General features: G+C 45.6%; 1 protein-coding gene across 2 annotated transcripts in view; it reads right to left on the minus strand.

Moving 5' to 3' along the window:
* HEXB (hexosaminidase subunit beta) overlaps positions 1-20,943 on the minus strand; it is a 69,345-nt gene that overhangs the window by 24,699 nt on the left and 23,703 nt on the right. The window contains exons 8-11 of one of the 2 annotated variants that reach the window (XM_088443746.1): positions 17,120-17,300; positions 14,982-15,068; positions 13,851-13,923; positions 2,306-2,480 (exon numbers count right to left, since the gene is read on the minus strand). In XM_088443746.1, coding sequence (XP_088299872.1) covers positions 2,306-2,480; positions 13,851-13,923; positions 14,982-15,068; positions 17,120-17,300 — 516 coding nt within the window. The remainder of the gene's footprint in view (positions 1-2,305; positions 2,481-13,850; positions 13,924-14,981; positions 15,069-17,119; positions 17,301-20,943) is intronic. The other variant, XM_088443747.1, reaches the window with a different exon arrangement.

Here is a 20,943-nt window from a genome sequence, read left to right on the forward strand (position 1 = left end):
GATGAAATATCAAGAACGGCTCCCGGAAGGAAAGCGCAGCTAAATCCGACACTCTACGTGCAGATGCCATAGTAAGGAGGAATACAGTCTTTGCTGTTAGCCACTTGATGTCTATTGAATTTAAAAGGCTCGAATGGAGGAGCCTGTAAAACCTTCCGAACTAAAGTCAAGTCCCACGGAACAACCGGGGAAACGAAGGGAGGCTGAATCCTCAACACCCCCTGAAAAAAAGGTCTTTATATCCGGTCTCAGAGCAATTTTATGTTGGAACCAGACTGAAAGAGCCGACACCTGTACCCTTAAAAAGGCCAATGTAGCCCTTTTTCCAGACCGCTTTGAAGAAAATCCAGCACTCTAGATATCAGGAATTTATGTGGATCATACCCTTTCAGTTCACACCACTGGAAGAAAGTATGCCAAACCCTATAATATATACGGGCTGAGGATGATTTCCGTGCCTTCAGCATCGTCCGTAAAACCCCTTTTCCCTCAAGACTGAGGCCTCAAGAGCCATGCTGTCAAAAATAGCCGATGAAGATCAGGGTACCAGCAGGGACCCTGTAGCAACAGATCCAGTCTCAATGGCAGAGAACCAGTGCCGTCTCAGCCATGCCGGAGCTATTAATATGACGGTGCTGCCTTCTTGTTTGATCTTTCTGACCACTCTGGGCAGAAGAGCAAACGGGGGACACAGATACCAGCTTGTAACACCACTTTACTGTCAGTGCGTCTACAAACTCGGCTCTCGGATCTCTTGTCCAGGATCCGTACCTAGGAACCTTGTTGTTCCTTCTTGATGCCATCAGCTCTATTTCTGGTAGACCCCACCTGTCCACAAGGTTCCGAAAAACCTGTGGATGTAGGCCCCATTCCCCTGCATTTATCTCTTGCCGACTGAGAAAATCGGCCTCCCAAATCAGGATTCCTGGAATGAACACCGCAGATATCGTGGGCAGATGAGTCTCTGCCCATACCAGGATTCTTGATACCTCTGCCAAGGCGGCCCGACTCCTCGTGGCCCCTTGATGATTTAGGTAGGCGACCGCAGTGCGATTGACATACACTCTGGCTGCCCTATATGGAGGCTGGGAGGAGCAATCCACAATCACCTGTGCCAGAGGACTGAACAAGCATGTGGATTGGGGGAGGGGCCGCCGGGGGAAGCGTACCTCCCCTATGCTGCTTGGACCTGCCCGGTAAACTGACCTGGCCGCCGCTACAAGCTGCCGGCTGGTCAGGAACATCAAATCCCGGCGGTCTAGGCTAGGAGAACAAGCCGTATGCCTCCTGACTGCAGCGCGCCTCCGGCCAGTCTCACCGTCTGAGGCCGGACCGCCACGTGGTCCCGGCGTCAGCGGCCACCTGCTTACCGGCCATCCCCTTGATCCGGTTGCGGTCCAGAGCCAGAAGCCCCTGCCAAGGCTAGCAGTGCGGCGCCGGAGGAGGTAGTTGCAGCACGTGGCCAGTGCGCCTCCAATCAGGCGCGAGGCTGCTTCCAGGACAGCTCAGACCACCCGCTGAGATAGAGAGTAAAACTTTTTTTTTTTTTTGTTACACGTCTGCAGGACTGCTCCAGCAATCCCGTCTATGTGGTGAACACACCAAACAGGAAGAACAAGCTACCTGAGGCAGGAGGTGGGGTATATGAGGAGGAAACCCGATGCATCCTGGGAGCAGAGAGCTTGTTTGTGTTAACTGTTTGGTGACCGGGATTCATACCCCAACGTAAAGGCTGTGGACCCCATGGACCCCAAAGAAGAAAGGGGAAGATGTGCCCTGCCCTTTTAGAGGAAGGACACTGCGGGTGGGTAAGGCTTTGGTGAACTATCACCACCAGGTGAATAGACGCCGTGCGCATGAGCATGGCATCTGTTCAACGTGAAGGGAGAGCTTGGGGGAAGCACAGTACCTCCGTAAGTGCTGGGCATGCCCCCATGTGTGACAAATTGGAGGACATACCCCTCCCTGGCTGCGCCACCTATTTGGGAGCACAGAGGCTCCCTGCTGGTGCCCTCAGCGCCCTGTCCGCAGTCTAGTGGGAACATGACGACACTGGTACCTCCAGCATTGAATGGGGATGTGATTTGAGCCAGACACATATCCATTAGGTCAGTGCAGCTTTCTTTAGTTTCCATGGGATATGGGAGCAGAAAATGGAATACCAGATAATACAATTCACAAGTGTCCTTTAACATAGCCCGTAGAATGTGAGCAGTAGTCACAAGCTTATATTAACTAGATTAATAAAGGAGTGGAAAAACAAATTTATAAAAGTCAGAATATGAATATTAAAAAGTTAACAAACCATTGAAAAATAGTGGCTCAACTTTGTAGTATTTCTGCCAGTCCTCGCCATAACTAATGTAATCTAGGTACCAGGGGGCTGAGAGGAGAGCAGAGAACCCTGCAGCAGTCACATTGGACAGTTCTTCCTGATAGTTTTGTCCCTTCCACACTTCCACTATAGTGTTTGGGTTAATCTGTAAGGATTACAAAAGATTAGAATTGAATAGGAATGTTAAAGCCAGTCACTCCTACCTAGCTAAATGGGTGGAAGAGAACTCAGGGCCTGATTCAGACCCGCTCGCTAAGATGCATACACACTGCATACCATCGGCAGCAGCGAGAGTATGCATTGTGCGCATGCATACCTTAGCGAAAGTTCACAATGCATTCACTCACTGCACATACAGCCCAGCAGAGTGAGTGAGAGGGGAAGCTGTTTGTAGGTGGTAACAGGGGCTGGCCATTAAAAACGGGGGAGTGGAGGTGCAAACGCAGACGTTCCTGAGCAGCTCAACAGCGTTTTAGGAGGTGTGCATAATTAAAAGACAGAATCATAGTACACGTCACCTGGCTTGTTTTTACACTGAAGTGATCACAGTGCTTACGGCAGGGTATGGTCAACCTCAAACTCTGCGATAGCATCTGATATTACCAGATGTACTGATGGTTGCAAACACTTCTGGGACATGACTTGCACAAGTGGGCAGGGCCGTAGCTAGGGTAGTGTGGCCGGTGCCATCGCACAGGGCACCACAGGTCAGGGGGCGCTGTTTGGGCCTGTCAAATTTCTGTTTATTATCATTCTTGCTTGTAGCTTCCTCTTATTTCATCCCCAGCACCTCCTGGCCTCTCCTATCTCTTCCCTGGTCCTTCCCCCATGAAGCCATGGCCCTTTTTTGGGTGCATTATGTCCCTTTGAAAAATGAGGGGGGCGCCAATGCTCTTTCTGGCACAGGGCACCAAAAAGTCTAGTTACGACTCTGCAAGTGGGTGTCTTAAAACAGGCTGGTGGGTGTCTGCATACACTATGTGATCGCTCTCTAAGAAATACTGGGCGTGCTAATGCATTGTTGTGCGATAGCACTGCCTACGCAATCTGCATACACATCGTGCGAGCGGCTCTGAATCAGGCCCTCAGTCTTTTTGGCTACATACACTAACCAACAATACTTCTACCTCCAATGCTTCACACAGGTCTATTTTAGAATATCAAATTTTTTTATTTTTTAAACACTCAATAAAGACTTCAATAAAAGTCACAAAAATGAACCTGGCCTATCAGCAGCCACAGACTAATGTGTAACCATATCATATCAGCATTCTGGAGAGAATTGTGTGACAGGATTAGTTTACATGATATGAAATTAACTCCTTCACACTTAGTAGATAATGGAGAATTTGCAGTCACCTAAAAAGCACCATGAAAAACAGAAAACGTACAGAGGAGGATGGTGACAGATTATGTAATACTCTATCCCTACAAAACACATTGTGCACCAAAACCCCAGTCCAATAATAATAATAATAATAATAATAATAATAATAATAATAATAATAATAATAATAATAATAAAAAAATTACTCCGCTTCTAAACACTGCACTCTATAATCAAGTATTCTTATTTTAGCAAATTTGAGGGGGGTTCCCAGGAAGATCTAGCTAGGGCAGCAATCCCCAACCTCTGTCCTCAAGGCACACACCCCTACACATATCTATCCAATCTGTCTGGAGGGAAGGAAAATTAGAGTTATGGTATAACATACCTCAGTTAACTCTTTTTCTTCGAGGTCCATAGGATCCACAGGATCTGCCTTGGGGTATGTAGTTGGAGAGATCCATTGAACCAAACAGCTTATGGCTTTAAAGCTCCCCGCATGCACTGGCCCTCCTTCCTATATACCCCGCCCCCAGCCACAGGCATTTCAGATGTCTCCCATCACCCTCCAAATCAATAAATGTGCCTTATAGAATTCACACTCGATCACAACTTATTATTTTACATCTGAACATCTCTTTACAATAACTGCTTTCACCAATTTCGACATTTACCTGAGACTGCTGGTTCACACGTTAACCACACTCTCTAAATAGCCCCACATGAAGTGGCTTCCGCCACCCGTAAGACTTCACGTAAACTGATATAACAGCCATGGCTCTCCACAAACACCTACAAAAACTGCCTCTTAAAGTAGAATGTCAGTGGCGTAAATCTTAATTCAAATGACTTCCACACATACTGTAAAATAGGAATCCAGCCATCTGTCGTCCTAACCCTCTGTCCCACGCTCACTGTCTACACCATCTGTGTCACCCCTGTCTGTCCATCCCCTTTAGAATGTAAGCTCTCACGAGCAGGGCCCTCTATCCTCTTGTGCTTATCCTTTCTTTACTTATACTATCTGCTCTATACTCAAAAGCACCTAACCCGTGACTTTTGCCATCCTGCTTCTGTTGCAGCAGTGTTTATATACCATGTACTTGTCTTGTAGTGTCTTAAACTGTATGACACTGTTTTCTTGTTCTGTTCAACTGTTTATGTACTGTGTTTCTGTACTATGTAAGGCGCTGCGGAACCCTTGTGGCGCCATATAAATAAAGGATAATAAAGGATAATAATAATAATAAACAAGCTTAACGCCAAGAGACGGAAACTGGAGAAGTACAATGTACCCAAGAAACACTGAAAATACAAAGAGGGAATCAGGGATACAAAAATAAAAAAAAAAAAAGCAAAAGAACAGATCCCAACTGAGGCCAGGTGCGTTCAGGTGGGTGGCCTGTGGACCCTATGGACCTCGAAGAAAAAGTTAGCTGAGGTAAGTTATACCAGAACTTATACTAGGCAAAAGTATCAAATGCATAGAGTTTGATAAAAGTATGGACGGAAGACCAAGTTTCTGCCTTGCACAGCTGTTCAGCCGAGGCGCCATGTCTAACCACCCACGACGGTCCTACAGACAGTAGAATGTCCTGTCACCTTGTTAGGAACAGGGAGATCAGCCTATATATAGACCTAAGCAATAGTCGTACGCAGCCAGCGAGCCAAAGTCTGTTTGCTGGCCAGCCTCGTTCATGAAACCCATATAAACACAAAGAGCGAATCTGATTTCCTGATTGAGTTGGTACGATCCATGTAGAAACAAAGGGCTCGAACCACATCCAGGGAAGCTTCAACTGTAGGCAGGTTTGAAGACTGAAAAGCTGGGACTACAATTTCCTCATTCATATGGAAACTGGATACCACCTTCGGAAGGTAACCAGCCCTAATACGAAGGACAGCTCTAGTTTGATGAAAATTTAATAATATGGAGAGCGACATGACAGTGCTGCCAAGTCAGTAACTCTACGAGCTGAGGAGATAGCGAGGAGCAAAGTGTCTTTGCTGTCATACATCTTAAGTCCACCTTATCCAAAGGTTCAAAAGGGGGAGCTTGCAGCGCCCTGAGAACCAAGGATAAATCCCATGATGCTACCGTAGGGACAAATGGAGGTTGCAGTCGGAGCACCCCCTGCAAAAATTCTCACATCTGCCAGAGGAGCAATTCTGCGCTGGAACAAAACTGACAAAGCAGGTCTTTGCCTGGCTACCTTGAGAGTTCAGGTTTCTAAGTCTAATCCAGCCTGCAGAAAAGCAAGTACTCTTGAAACCTTAGGGTCATATTTTCTTTGGGAACACCAACGAAAATATGAATGCCCAGATGATACATGCGGGCTGAAGCAGGCTTCCTTGCCCTCATAATCATGTGGATCACAGAAGCAGGCCTTTAAGAAGCCTCAAGAGCCACGCCGTCAAAGCCAGTTGAGGTAAATCTGGATATAGGCAGGGACCCTGCACTAGCAAATCCGGTTGTAGAGGCAGTGGAAGTGGCCCGCCTATGGATAGACACGTCAGATCGGTGAACCAATGTCTCCTGGGCCAGGCAGGAGCTATTAGAATTTACCTGCCGCCTTCCTGCTTGAACTTTCTGACGACTCTTGGAAGGAGGGAGATCAGGGGAAACTGGTACAGTACATCCGGAAAGTATTCACAACGCTTCACTTTTTCCACATTATCTTATGTTACAGCCTTAATCCAAAATGGAATAAATTCATTTTTGTAATCAAAATTCTACACACAATGCCCCATAATGACAATTTGTACACAGTATTTTTTTTTGTTTTTTTAAATTAAATTTGCGAAAATCTAAAAAAAAAACTAAGAAATCACATGTACATAAAGTATTCACGGCCTTTGCCATGAAGCACAAAATTGAGCTCAGGTGCATCCTGTTTCCACTGATCATCCTTGAAATGTTCCTACAGCTTAATTGGAGCCCGCCTGTGGTAAATTCAGTTGATTGGACATTATATAGACAGGTGTATACCTTTCAAAATCAAGGTCCCACACTTGACAGTGCATGTGAGAGAGCACAAACCAAGCATGAAGTCCAAGGAATTGTCTGTAGACCTGAGACAGGATTGTCTCGAGGCACAAATCTGGGGAAGGGTACAGAAAAATATCTGCTGCTTTGAAGGTCCCAATAAGCACAGTGGCCTCCATCATCCATAAATGGAAGAAGTTCGGAACCACCAGGAGTCTTCCTAGAGTTGGCCAGCCATCTAAAACTGAGCGATCGGGGGAGAAGGGCCCTAGTCAGGGAGGTGACTAAGAACCCGATGGTCACTCTGTCAGAGCTACAGCATTCCTCTGTGGAGAGAGGAGAACCTTCCAGAAGGACAACCATCTCTGCAGCAATCCACCAACCAGGCCTGTATGGTATAGTGGTAAAAGCACATGGCAGCCCACCTGGAGTTTGCCAAAATGCACCTGAAGGACTCTGACCATGAGAGACAAAGATTGAATTCTTTGACATGAATGCCAGGCATTAAGTTTGGAGGAAACCAGGCACCGCTCATCACCAAGTCAATACCATCCCTACAGTGAAGCATGCCCTTCTGCTCCACGGGAGGTTTCTGTCCTCCCTGAGCTCGCCGTAGGACACCTGCGTTACGGTTTGACAGGTGTACCGCCCCAGTCAAACTCCCCATCATGCTGTGGGGATGTTTTTCAGCGGCAGGTACTGGGAGACTAGTCAGGATAGAGGGAAAGATGAATGCAGCAATGTACAGAGACATCTTGGATAATAACCTGCTCCAGAGTGCTCTTGATCTCAGACTAGGGCGACTGTTCATCTTTCAGCAGGACAACGACCTAAGCACACAGCCAAGATATCAAAGGAGTGGCTTCAGGACAACTCTGTGAATGTCCTTGAGTGGCCCAGCCAGAGCCCAGACTTGAATCCAATTGAACATCTCTGGAGAGATCTGAAAATGGCTGTGCACCAATGCTTCCCATCCAACCTGATGGAGCTTAAGAGGTGCTGCAAAGAGGAATGGGCAAAACTGCCCAAAGATAGGTGTGCCAAGCTTGTGGCATCATATTCAAAAAGACTTTATGCACCTTTGGCAGAAATTACAGCCTCAACAAAGTATTGAGCAAGAGGTTGTGAATACTTATGTGATTTTAGTTTTTTTTATTAAATTTGCAAAAAAAGGTTACACGTTTTCATTATGGGGTATTGTGTGCAGAATTTTGAGGCCAAAAATTAATTTATTCCATTTTGGAATAAGGCTGTAACATAACAAAATGTGGAAAAAGTAAAGCATTGTGAATACTTTCTGGATGCACTGTATGCCAACCTGAAGTTCCACCTCACCGCCAGAGCGTCCATGAAGGCGGCTGAGGGGTCCCTCGTTCTGGAACCGTACCTGGGGACCTTGTGGTTGTGGCGCAATGGCATGAGGTCTACGTCTGGTAGTCCCCACCTGTCCATCAGGAGTTGAAAGCCGTCCGGATGAAGAGCCCGTTCTCCGGCGTGTATGTCCTGACTTAGGAAGTCCACTCCTAGTTGAGGACTCCTGGGATGAATATTGCAGAGATTGTTGAAGACGGCATTCTGCCCGCAGCAGAATGTTCGCCACTTCCCTCATGGCTGCCGGACTTCGTGTGCCTCCCTGATGGTTGATGTAGGCCGCGGTGGTTACGTTGTTAGACTGAATCTGCACAGGCCTGCCGTGAAGAAGGTCCTGAGCGCTCTGTGCACTGCATGAAGCCCCAAGATATTTATCGGTAGGTGACTTTCCTGAGTTGTCCACCTTCCCTGAAAGGTGTGATGCCCGGTCACCACTCCCCATCCTCGCTGACTTACATCTGTGGTGAGGAGTACCCAATCTGGGACCCATCACGGACGACCCTTGTCTAAATGAGTCGTCTCCAGCCACCAAGTGAGAGAGAGACGAACCACTGGCGAGATGCGGATTATTTCAGACTTTATGCGATGATACTGACCATCCCAATGAGACAGAATCCATTGCTGCAGGGATCTGGAGTGGAACTGGGCATAAGCCACCATATCGAATGTGGATACCATGGAGCCGACACCCTTTCCTTGCAGAGTAGACTGCAACACGAGACTGTAGTGCCGCAATCTTGTCCTCTGGTAGAATCCTCTTGCCCAGAGATTCCAGCAACGCCCCCAAGTACACCATCCGCTGAGTTGGAGAAAGGACTTTTTTCCAATTTATTATCCAGACATGCTTTTGTATGCAGACAATGGTCATCTTAAGATGACATTGTAACAACTCCTGTGATTGTACCAATATGAGGAGGTCGTCCAAATATGGCAGTATCCTGTCCCCTTGTCGTCAGAGATGAGCCGTCATAACTGCCATTATCGTGGTAAATACCTGAGGGCCTGTGGCCAACCTGAATGGTAGAGCCTGAAATTGGTAATGTTGCAGATCTACCACCAATCTCAGAAATCTTTGGTGGGATTGTGCAATCAGAACATGCAGATATGCATCCTGTATGTCCAGGGAGACCATGAAATCTCCAGCCTCCATTGCCAGCATAATTGACCGTAGGGTTCAGTGGCAAACGCAGGATTTCTAGAGGGGGGTTTCCAAATGCTTGATTTTAGAGTGAGTGTAGCCTGTCCATGAAGAGGGTATAATTATCACTTATCCAGCTTTAATATGCGTCATACAAAATATATTGTGTGTCATAATTCCAGCATAAAGAGGACCAGCAATCACAGGAGCCATTATATATGGCAGTAGGGCCATCCTGCCTGAGCTGAATGCTTTTATTTTAGCCGGCTGAATGCTTTTTATTTTAGCCAGGGTGCCCGAAGAACGTGCGTGCTACGGCTCCCCCCCCCCCCCACTGCCCATATGCAGTGCCCCCCTGTGCCCCAGGAGAGGACCCCCTTAAACAGGCCTCCAGTAGTGGTACCCCCTATGCAGTGCCCCTTATATAGTGCTCCCAGTAGCAGTCCACCCCCCAAGTAAGGCCCCCAATAGTGGTAACCCTTATGCAGTGCCCCTTAAATAGTGGCCCCAGTTGTAGTCACCACCTATGCAGTACCCCCAGTATTTCCCTTTTTATAGAGCCCCAGTGGTGGCCCCCTCCCCCCTATTTAGTGCCCCTAGTAGTAGTCCCCTAGTGCAGTGCCCCTAGTAGTTGTCCCCTCCCCTTGTAGTGCCCCCAGTAGTAGTGGTTCCCCCCTTGTAGTGCCCCCAGTAGTAGTCCCCCCCTTGTATTGCCCCCAGTAGTAGTCCCCCCCTTGTAATGCCCACCCCTCCCCCAGTAGACACGTAATAAAAAAAATAAAAAACACTTACCTGAATCCCCGCTCCCGCCGTCGCCATCCACTCCTCAGTCTGTCCTTCCCGGGCCGGGCCGCTCTGCATTATGGGAGAGACGTCATGACATGACGCCTCTCCCATTGCCCACTGCGGGAGCCGGAAGATGGAGCGGCTCCCGCAGTGGGCGCAGCAGCAGCTAATGAGAGTCTGACAGACTCTCATTGGCTGCTGATCAAAACAAACACATAAGCTGCCTGAGCCAGCGGCTGTGTGTTTATCACTTGTGTAGCGCTGACCGAACTAGTCTGGTCAGCGCTACACACGCGGTGCAGTCTGTGTCGCAATGACACAGATGGCCCGCATGACGCTGCGGCCCAGGTGGCACATGGCACCCTGCCCCCCGTCACTGGTGGGGGAGCAGCAGAATAACCTAGTACTGCCCTGGACATATATGTACATATTGGGCTCTATATCCCTAACAGTGAATGTTTTCCATATCTCCTAGTTGGTGCACAGGTTATTTATTAATGACTGATCCATGTTAAAAGATCCACAGGTGGTGCTAATTATTTCATTTGTGATACTGTGAAGAACATGCAGCACTAGTAAAATTCTATTACATTACCATTTCTATTGTGGTCATGGTGTGGGCTTGGGAGGGGGGTTTCCAGGCAGACAGAAACCCCCCCTGCGTTTGCCTATGGGGTTTCCATATGGAATTTGGGTACATGGATGAATCTGGAGAGACTTCAGATTCAGGATAGGGTGATGTGACCCATTTGGTTTCTGAATCAAAAACAAATGTGAATAATAACCCCATCCCTGTTGCGTCACAGGAACGGGGATTATGACTCCTGACCTCATGAGGGCCCCAATAGACTCCCGGAAGGCCAAGTACCTGACCGGGTCTAAAGGCAGGGTTGTACCAACAAACCTTTGAGGGGGATGCCTCAGGAACGTGATGGTATAACCTTGAGACAACCTCTCGAGCCCAAGCATCTGTCATGGTCCGATGCCTGAGAAACTGTAGAAGTCGGCCTCCAACCCTGAGACCCCCCCCAGGGGAAGGCCCGCCCAATCAGGCATTGGGCTTACCGTCCGTCTTGGAATCAGGGCGCTTGGTCTGCAGTTTCCTGTGGGAATCATCCTGTCTAGAGGAAGACTGTCCCTTTGCCCCACTTTGAGGGCGAAAGGACAGAGCTGATGCCTGCCTATAAGTAGGAGTAGTCGTAGATGGCAACCCAGCAGATTTAGATGTTGCCAGAGAAGACACTGTCATAAAGCTCCGGTCCAAACAGTACCTTCCCAACAAAAGGGAAGGACTGCAGGGCCTTCTTGGAACCTGTATCCGCCTTCCAGGTTTTTAGCCAAAGGGTTCTTCGAGCTGCCGATACCATAGAAGCTAGGATACCTGCGTCAATGACCACTTCCCCCATATACATAGCTGTTCTCTGGCAGCATTAGGCATGCTATCCACCAGAGACTTCGTCCATTCTTCCATAGCCTTAGCTACAGCCATAGCTGGCCTGGTAATAGTCCCAGATAATGAAAACAGTGATTTTAAATAATTATCAAGTTTTTTTTATTTTTGTATCTGTAACCCCTTTCAATAAGGATGCTGCAGGAATGGGTAACATAGCGCTTGATCAATCTAGTCACATGAGCATCTACTGATGGAGGAATTTCCCATTTGCTACATTCACCCTGAGCAAATGGGTATCGAGAGGTTAAATTCCTTGAAGTATGGAAATGTTTATTTGGAGTAGACCATGCTTCAGATATGAGATTTGTCAGTTGCTCAGAAGGTGGCTAAAGATTATTTTCCTCAGTCTGACGCCTAAAGACCGGAGTCTTCGTATAGAGGAAGAGGAGGTTCCGCCAAATTCTGAGGACAGATCTAACCGCTCTCACCAGAGAGGGGACATCCACAGAGGATTGATTGTCTTCTTCAAATGAGTAAGACCCAGAACTCTGAGTATCAGAGTGTGATGGTGGCTGAGTCAGAATCCTGAGGCAACATCTGAAGAGAACCTCTTATACCCCTGCTTTTTTACTGCCACTGGTCTATTCACCTGTACCACTTGTGAGGGGCTATAGATGGCAGCATACTCTGAATAGAGTTAGCAGAAGAATCAAACTAACAGGGATTCATAGGGGACATGTACATAGGAGGGATGCAACTGCTGTGGGTATCCCACAGTAGGAGGCAATATCATGGTAGGAGAACGTGACGCTGCGGCCTTGTCCACCATATGCGTCAAAACCTGAGACCAAGAAGCCACCCAGGATGGCTCTTGTGTAGGTGCAGGTGTACAAGATAGGAAAGGTAGCTGTTTACAACAGGCACTACACAACAAATCTTGTACAAAATCCTGTTCAGACAGGCCTGCAAAACAGGATTTACATGACTTGAGCACCGGAGGCTCATCCTTCTCATCTTTACCCTCAGACATGACAAATGTGTGACCGGTATAAGGTGTACAGTATAAATGCAATGTGACCCTCTTCACATATGAAAAAACCCACACACCTTTTCAGAGGGATGAGGAGAATCACAGTGATAGATAGAAGTGACAGTTTGAAAAACAAAAGACAGATCCACACACACACACACACACACACACACACACACACACTAAATACAAACAACTGCTATTGCAAATTGACTCTGAATCAACTGACCAGCCCCGCAGGGGTATTGGCATGGTTATAGAGCGCTTTATAAACAGACCCATAGGAGAGGTATACAGGGAGATAGACCAGACCTCTGAGACAACCAGCTTGCAGCAGTACACACAAATGCGAACGTCTCACACACAAGGTGGTCAGAAGTAGCAACCCAGAGGCGGGAATCAGTCACCGGAAGTTGCGTCTGGGTCAGGGGGGGGGGGGGAGGAGTGCCTATCTCCCCATAGCTGCGATTGACAGCACGGGTATGCTGGCCTCACAGTAGTAGACACTAACTAGTGTGTCTACTACCCCTCCACGGCGACAGACGATATGGTCCCGGCAGCCTTAGAGAGAGTACACGTTAGACGAGGCCTTCACCCGCATCTAGCGAGTCTCCTACACCGGAGGCTTGGACTGCGTTGTGCACGATTCCCCTCACGAGGAATAGTTTACCTGCCGTCTCTGTGAATCCGATCGCAGTCCGGACCCCAGCGACGCAGCTAGCTAAACCTAGCTTAGGCCTACCGAAATCCTCAGGGTATATAGCTGTATTGGCGTTTCAGCATCGGCAGAGGTAGATTGAGTCGCAGTACTTGCGTCCTATTCGGCTTTTAGTACCGCTCAACTCAGAAGTTTAAAAAACTAAAAAAGGCAAATCAATAGAAAAAGCCTGGGACACAAGTGCGTCTGGATACTTGCTGAGCACCAAACCAAAACAACTGAATTCCTGTGGCTGGAGGCAGGGTATATTGGGAGGAGGACCAGTGCATGCTGGGAACTTTAAAGCTGTAAGCTGTTGGTGCAATGGATCTCTCCAACTACATACCCCAAGGTAGATTCTATGGACCCTAAAGAAGAAAATCTGGTAATATATGGGAGCAAACAATATAAATTTGCTCCTAAACACTGGGAAACAGACCAGATTTTCCTTCCCACCAGACAGATTGCACAGATAGATGTGTGTATACGCAGCATAACAGTTCAGGTTGTAGCGATATCCATGCTTGAGCACAGATGGTTAAATCAAAATAACTCAGCTGTGCTCAAGTATGGCTATCCTTAAAACCTGGACTGTTAGTGTACCTTGAGGACTGGTTGGGAACCCCTGATCTAGGGCATACAATAAATATAAATAAAAGTGTCTTTATAGACCTTAAAAAAGGATTTTTACACCACTTGTGACAACTCCAGGCTAGCTTGATCAAAAATACTGTGAAGCAGTAACGGATTCACATGAAATACAATTGATAAGTGGAACATACTGTACCTGGTCATGATTATCAAATACCTCCTGCCATACCATATATCCCTTATGAAGCGACGACACTATGCCCAATATTCTGGAAGAAGAGATGAATATCACGGCTGTTAGACACAAAGGTTTATTACATTACGTTCTGTGCTGATGTGATGGCACTACATAGTACATACAGGCAGTTACCCACCTAGGTCTCTGTCCCACAAGTAGAAGAAGTGCCTTCCTGCAGTCATGTTCATGACAGCCTGTTATCACACCACGGGAGTCCTGAACATAAGCCGCTCCATTTCCCAGGCTGCCCTTAAGGACTGCCATAATAATTGTTCCCCTCTCCTCTGATTACTACATCATCTACATACAAATGCCTCCTCTATGGAAATGATTTGTAAGCACCCCACTAGTAGGCAGATATGCAGTAATGGGGTTTCAGGAATATGGTGGATCGGCCTAGGGCTATATGTACATTATGCTACTGCCACGTCAGTCATTCATAGTAGTTACCACTCCTATTATATGGAGGGAATAGAGGACTTAGCAGTCATAGGCTGCATTTATCAGCAGTGACATAACATGTACATCAGCAGCTGTTATAGGGCTCATTAGATCAGGTCACACGCATACTGTAGATATCAGAGAAGGAAATGACATCTCCCCTGCACTGACACAGGAAAGTGGACTCATCATACAGGGTTCAGAAAATGTAAAACAGGAAGGGACTGAAATATTCATATAATTATGCTCAATTGCCATATCATACAACTAGCATTGTTACAGCTGCTACTAACATGGCTACCCTAGATTTATGCATTGATATGTTCTGCACCCTTCAGTTAACTGGCTGGGGTAATACATTTTTCTACAGTAAAACTTCACTTATTTTCTAAATAGTAGTATAGAGTATGTTATATTCCCAGGAGAGCTGCCATTCTAAGTTTTACATACAGAAATGGGAATAAAGTTATCAGTAATATGAAAACCACACCACCTAACTTACTGTGCTGTGGATACAAAGCTAGTTGCTGCCACTATCTTATATTGTGAACTTTACATCGATTTGGATCAACATTTAAAAGAAAATCAATAAAAAGAAGTGGACATTATTTCAAAAAGACATAAAAAAAAAAAAAAAAAAAACCTTACTCTTGAATGTAGTAAGACTCCAGCTTACGGTAGTCTGTACCAAAGCCGTGGTCACTCATGAACTTGATAATATCTGGATTGGTTTTCCTTCAAGAGAGAAAAATATCTAATTTTATTATCTTTGCAGAGCTACTTACACTGGGAACAGGTCCATGAGAACATAAGGAGTGCATAGTGTACGAACAGGTCTTGTACATTCTATTCACAGAATTCTGTTCAGTTAGTTTTCTAAGGACCAGACTAGACCCACATAAGGATGCCCCTGTAGAACATATAGATTTACATAACAGTCTACAACTCATGCTGTACCCCTCCTGGTTATCCACCCAGGGCCCAGCTACCAGTGTTATGTACACAATATCCAGCACTTGACATTAGACAACGTTTTGTTACAGAGCAGGTGAATGCAGGAGGGTAACCTCATGAGAAAATGAGCTGGATACCTAGAACCACCATTGAGAGCCAATAAGATTCATCCCCACTTTTGGTACACATACAGAAAAAAAAAATCCCACAAGTTAGAGTAATCTGTTCCCCTCAGTGCCCACTCAGCTCTATGTGGGAGACTCAACGGAAGATCCAACTAGGCTATTGAACTTTTGTTTGTAGTCAAAGTATTCTCACAGAAAAAAAAACAAAAAACTACCAAAAAAACAAAACAAAAGATGGGCATACATGTACAGATAAAATGCCTGTCAGACAGACAGGCATTTTATGTGACTGCCTGATATCGTGGCCATAGACAGAGATAACTCACAATGTATTGGCCACGATATCTGTAACATTTCCCTTTCTCTGTAAAGGAACAGGTAAAATGTCCATCAGTTGGCCGTGGCAGTGCACACACTACCCGATGCATACAACTTTCACTTAGAAAAGAAAATTGCATCAAACTGGCATCCTGGGTGATCTGGCATGCTCGACTGATCGATATTTTCAGATCGGTCGCCCACACCAAATATACAATTATCTGGCCGATAATTGTACAGTATATATCCAACAAAACAAAAAATCAATCAATAACTACTTTCAAACACAGTAGTCAAATTTATTATTAATGACAGTTACTTTGTATTTTATTTTACTTTGCGTTCCTTTTGGTTAAGAAAATCTCATATCCATTCTTCATTTTTTTTCTACAGTTTGCTAACCAGATCTTGGGGAGAGCATTCCAAAGCATTCACAGAAAAGAATCCTTTCTGTATCTGGAGATTATAATATAGTATTACTCCAACCATAGTGAGTGGCCTTGTGTTTTCTTTGGGGTCCTTAAACTGAATCTTTACTAAAAGCCATTAATCTATTATATAGAGTGACCATATCTCACCTTAACCTTTACTACTCCACAGTAAACAAATCTAGCTAGGACTATGGGCCTGATTCCGAGTCGCTCGCTCGCGCTGTGCATTCGCAAGCGGCCCGATGTTCTGCGTACGCGCGAACTACACACTGCGATCGTAACCCTCTCGCTCACCCAGCAAAGGCAGCCCAGGGTAATGAGTGACAGGAGAGGCAGTTTGTGGGTGATAACAGGGGCAGGACACTAATAACGGAGGGGTTGGAGATGCGAATGCAGGCGTGCCTGGGTGTTTTAACGCAGTTTTAGAGGCGTGCATAATTAACAGGCAGCGTCATAGTACACGTCACTTGCCGTTTTATTACACAGATTTCCTCGCAATGCTTGCGGTACGGTAAAGTTACCTCAAGCACTGTGTTCACATCTGATGGTGCTCGATGTAGCAATGTTTTAATACACTTCCTGGAGATGACATGTTGCTGGTGGGCGGCTCTGCCTGTGCGATTGGGCGTAAGCATACACAAAGTGGCCGCTCGCTAAGACATGGTAGGCGTGCTTATGCCTTGGCGAGCAATTGCTTCCTGTGGCGTCACTTTGAAAAATTTGCATACGCAGATAGCGAACGGGTCTGAATCAGGCCCTATATCTTTAGGACTAAACTTCCACATTAAATATTGATATTCTTTAATCACCCCGTTCTGCACTCCACCCAAATCTATACACCTTCAATAAAAAAGGGAGAAACCACTGAATACTAATTAGGAATAAGATTACAAATACCTAGTCTTGTTTATGTGGAAATAATAGAGGCTCAAAATGTGTTTTTTCAAATAGAACTTACCAACAAGTGAAGTCAACCTCATCCCCTCCTAAATGGACATACTGATCAGGAAACCGGTTGCTAATTTCTTCAAAGAATTTGTACATAAAGTCATAAGTGTCATTCAGAATGGGATTTATAGGCCCATAAGAACCACTAGGCCCTCCATATTTGTAACAGGGGGTCAAGAGATTTTCCTGGCCTGAAAAAGCAAATATAAGAACACAATTAAGACTGATCTGTTAACATGTTTAAGTGGTTGATGCTACGTTTTGGACAACCACTGCTACAGGAAGCCCAACCACCATCATGTAATCCTTGGGAGGGGCCCAACTGATACAAGGATTGAGTTCTTTTTTTTAATATAAATTCTTTATTTTCAGAGAAAAAACATCTTGTTATATCAAGTAATAGTGATATGAAATCTATACATTTTCCTTATTTTCTCAACATTAATACATGTAAACCTTGCAGATGAAAATTCGAAACAATAAAACAAACATTAAATATCAGCAAGGAAAAGGAGAGAGTTGTATCCACAGTTAAATCTTCTGCAGACAACCGTATGGACAGCAAAAACCACATTTTCTCAAATAAAACACAGAGATAACAAATTAGACCAGAAAAATTAAAGGGAAAAAGAGAGAAAGAAATTTTTGGAAAGAGGGGGAGGGGGAAGGGCGGGCAAGGCAGATGACCCATGCTAAAGCATACATCTTCCGACACCAGGCATCGGTAAAATCAGTAAATAAATGAGCTAGGTTCGTGGGATAAGGGCTGCGTACGAAGCAGTTGATTTAAATTCAATCCAATTGCACCACAGAGTCGTAAACTCTGAATGTTTTTCAGGGGCTGAATAGAGTATATCATCCATGGTCATGTAGAAATCGAGACGTTGACACCATTCCCATAACGAAGGGGGAAACTGAGAGCGCCAGCGAACTGGCAGCACTGCCCTTGCAGCATTGTTGATATGTTTAAGTAATGATTTTTTATATACAGAGAAAGGCGTATGGGATAGTAACCAAAAATCAGGTCCCGTTGGAACAGTAAATCCTAACATCTCAGAAGCCAAGGCTATTATCTTACACCAGAAGGGAGAAATTAATGGACAGTCCCACCAAATATGTATCATTGTTCCTGTTTCCTGAAGACATCTCCAGCAGAGAGGGGACACCGATGGGAAGCATCTATGTAAGAAGACAGGACAGCGATACCATCTTGTCAACACTTTGTATTGTGTCTCCCGAACCTCCAGACTATCTGAGCACACCTTGGTGATTTGAAAGACCTTGTCCCAGTTAATTTGAATACCCTTACTTGAAAAAATCCCTATCCCAGGCCTCAACAAAAAGAGGATCAGTAGAAAATATGTTGTGTAACAAGATCTTGTAAATACCTGAGATAATGTGTGGGAGGAGTACGATGGTAGCACATAGATTCAAAGGGCGTCAATTCTCTGGCAAATACTGAAGGGCTCCCAAGAGATGAAGCGAAGTATCGTACCTGAATGTAGGCCCAAGAGCATTCCTCAGTAAGGGAAGTATTAGCACATAGGATTGGAAATGACATAAATTTACCATCTGCCAGCAGATGACTCATTCGAACAATCCCAGCCCTCGACCATCTAGAAATGAAAGGTCCTAAAGTCCCAGGGGGAAAAAGGGGATTATGTAGGATAGGGGTAAGTGGCGATATCACAGAGGATATCTCAGGTTTAGTACGCAGTCGTTTCCATGTCTCTAACGTAGGGCCCACTGTTGGATGTGGGGAGCGAGCGATTTTAGAGCACCACGGCAGTGTGCGCAAATGAAGTCTGGATGAATCCGCCTCTAATTCAACCCACTGCTTACCCAAGCTACCCCGGGTCCAATCCAAGACTCTACTAGGCACTATGGCTTGATAATAAGTGGATAACATGGGCAATTGCTGCCCACCCCGACACCCTGGTCTAAATAACACATCATGCTTAAATCTGGGTTTTCTGCCCCCCAAACAAAATTTCGTATTAGATTGTGTTTCAGTCAAAAAGCCTGGAGGGAGACCTATTGGAGTCGTCTGTAAGAGATATAAGAGACGTGGGAGGATGTTCATCTTAACAATATTTAGACGACCAAACCAAGAGAACTTTTTTAAGAGCCACTCGTCTAATTCCTTACGGATGGAACTTAATAAAGGTGTATGATTAAGAGTAAACAAATCCTGTAGACGACTAGGTACGAGTATCCCTAAGTACTTAATATAGGAAGTCTGGAATTTAAATGGGAAAGAAGCTCCAAGGGCAGATATAGTCTCAGCTGAAGCGGTGACATTTAATGCCATAGATTTACTGTAATTAATTTTAAAGTTTGAGAGACTGCCAAAACGTTGGAATTCTTTCATTAAATTGGGAAGAGCGGTGACGGTTAGTGACAATCGCTAATAGATCATCCGCAAAGAGGGCAAGGAGATACTCCCGCGAACCCACCATGAGACCTGTTCTGTTTGGATTAACCCTGATAGCTCTCGCCAGTGCCTCCATGCATAGAATAAAAACCAGTGGAGAGAGGGCAGCCCTGCAGAGTACCATTGGCTATATGCACTGGATCTGATAAAATCCCGTTTACACGAATCTGGGCTGAAGGGGCTCTAAGGCCCAAATTTTTGATAAAAAAATTAATGCCCAGGCCTAAGCGCTTTAGTATTGATGTCATGAAACTCCAGTCCACCCGATCAAAAGCTTTTTCAGCATCGGTGGAGAGGAGTATCATTGGAACATCAGAGGCCACTGCATGGTGTATCAAATCAATGACTTTGGTGTTGTCGTCTTTAGCCTCTCTACCTGGAACAAAGCCTACCTGGTCAGAGTGGATGATAGTCGGGAGAAATGGTTTGAGACGATTGGCTATAAGTTTGGCGTATAGCTTTATATCCACATTAAGTAGAGAAATCGGGCGATAGCTCGCTAGTAGGGATGGATCCTTGCCCTCCTTGGGTATTACTGTGATGTGTGCCCCAAGCGACTGATTGGAAAAAGGACTATGCTCTGATACAGCATTACAAGCCCGTAATAACAATGGCAAGAGGGTATCTTGATATGTTTTAAAGTAGGACACCGTAAACCCATCAGGGCCGGGACTTTTACCAGACGGGGAGGTTTTGATAGCTACGGATAGTTCTGTTTCTGTAAATGGGGATTCGAGAGACTGTGTCACCGCTTCAGGAAGAGTGGGAAATCAATTTCCTCTAAATAATTCTGGATTTCTAATTCCCGGTCTGCCTGATCCAAGCTCGAACGGGTCGGACCTAAATTATATAGCCCAGAATAAAAGCTCTGAAACACCGCAGCAATAGCTTTATCTGTGTGGCAGAGATTACCCTTATGGTCTCTGATACTCTGAAGGCAAGTCAAAGATCTCTGGGCTCTAAGTGCCCTAGCCAACATTTTACTTGGTTTGTTCCCCCAACGGTAATGTTTATGACGGCATCTCCGAAATCCTCTCCGGGCACCCTCATTTAAGAGATTATTAAGATCAGATCTAGCCTTTTGAAGTTCAACCAAAACATCAGAGGTCATATTACGTTTATGGGTAAGTTCTAACAACTGAATTCTAGACAATAAAGCATCTCTACATTCAGTTTTCTTTTTTTTGAGATAAGACCCTAGTTGAATGCATTTACCCCTAATGACGCATTTATGGGCCTCCCATATTGTAATAGGAGACACATCATCAGTGATGTTGTGAGAAATGTAGTCTTCCAGGGCCTCCCCAATTTGAGCTTTACAGTAGGGATCCCTAAGGAATTGCTCATTAAGCTTCCAGTGCCACTGGCGCGGTGGGAGGGTCACTTAGATATGTCAGAAA

Source organism: Taudactylus pleione, unplaced genomic scaffold, assembly GCF_031769625.1.
Source record: "Taudactylus pleione unplaced genomic scaffold, aTauple2 ptg000333l, whole genome shotgun sequence".
Lineage (NCBI taxonomy): Eukaryota > Metazoa > Chordata > Amphibia > Anura > Myobatrachidae > Taudactylus > Taudactylus pleione.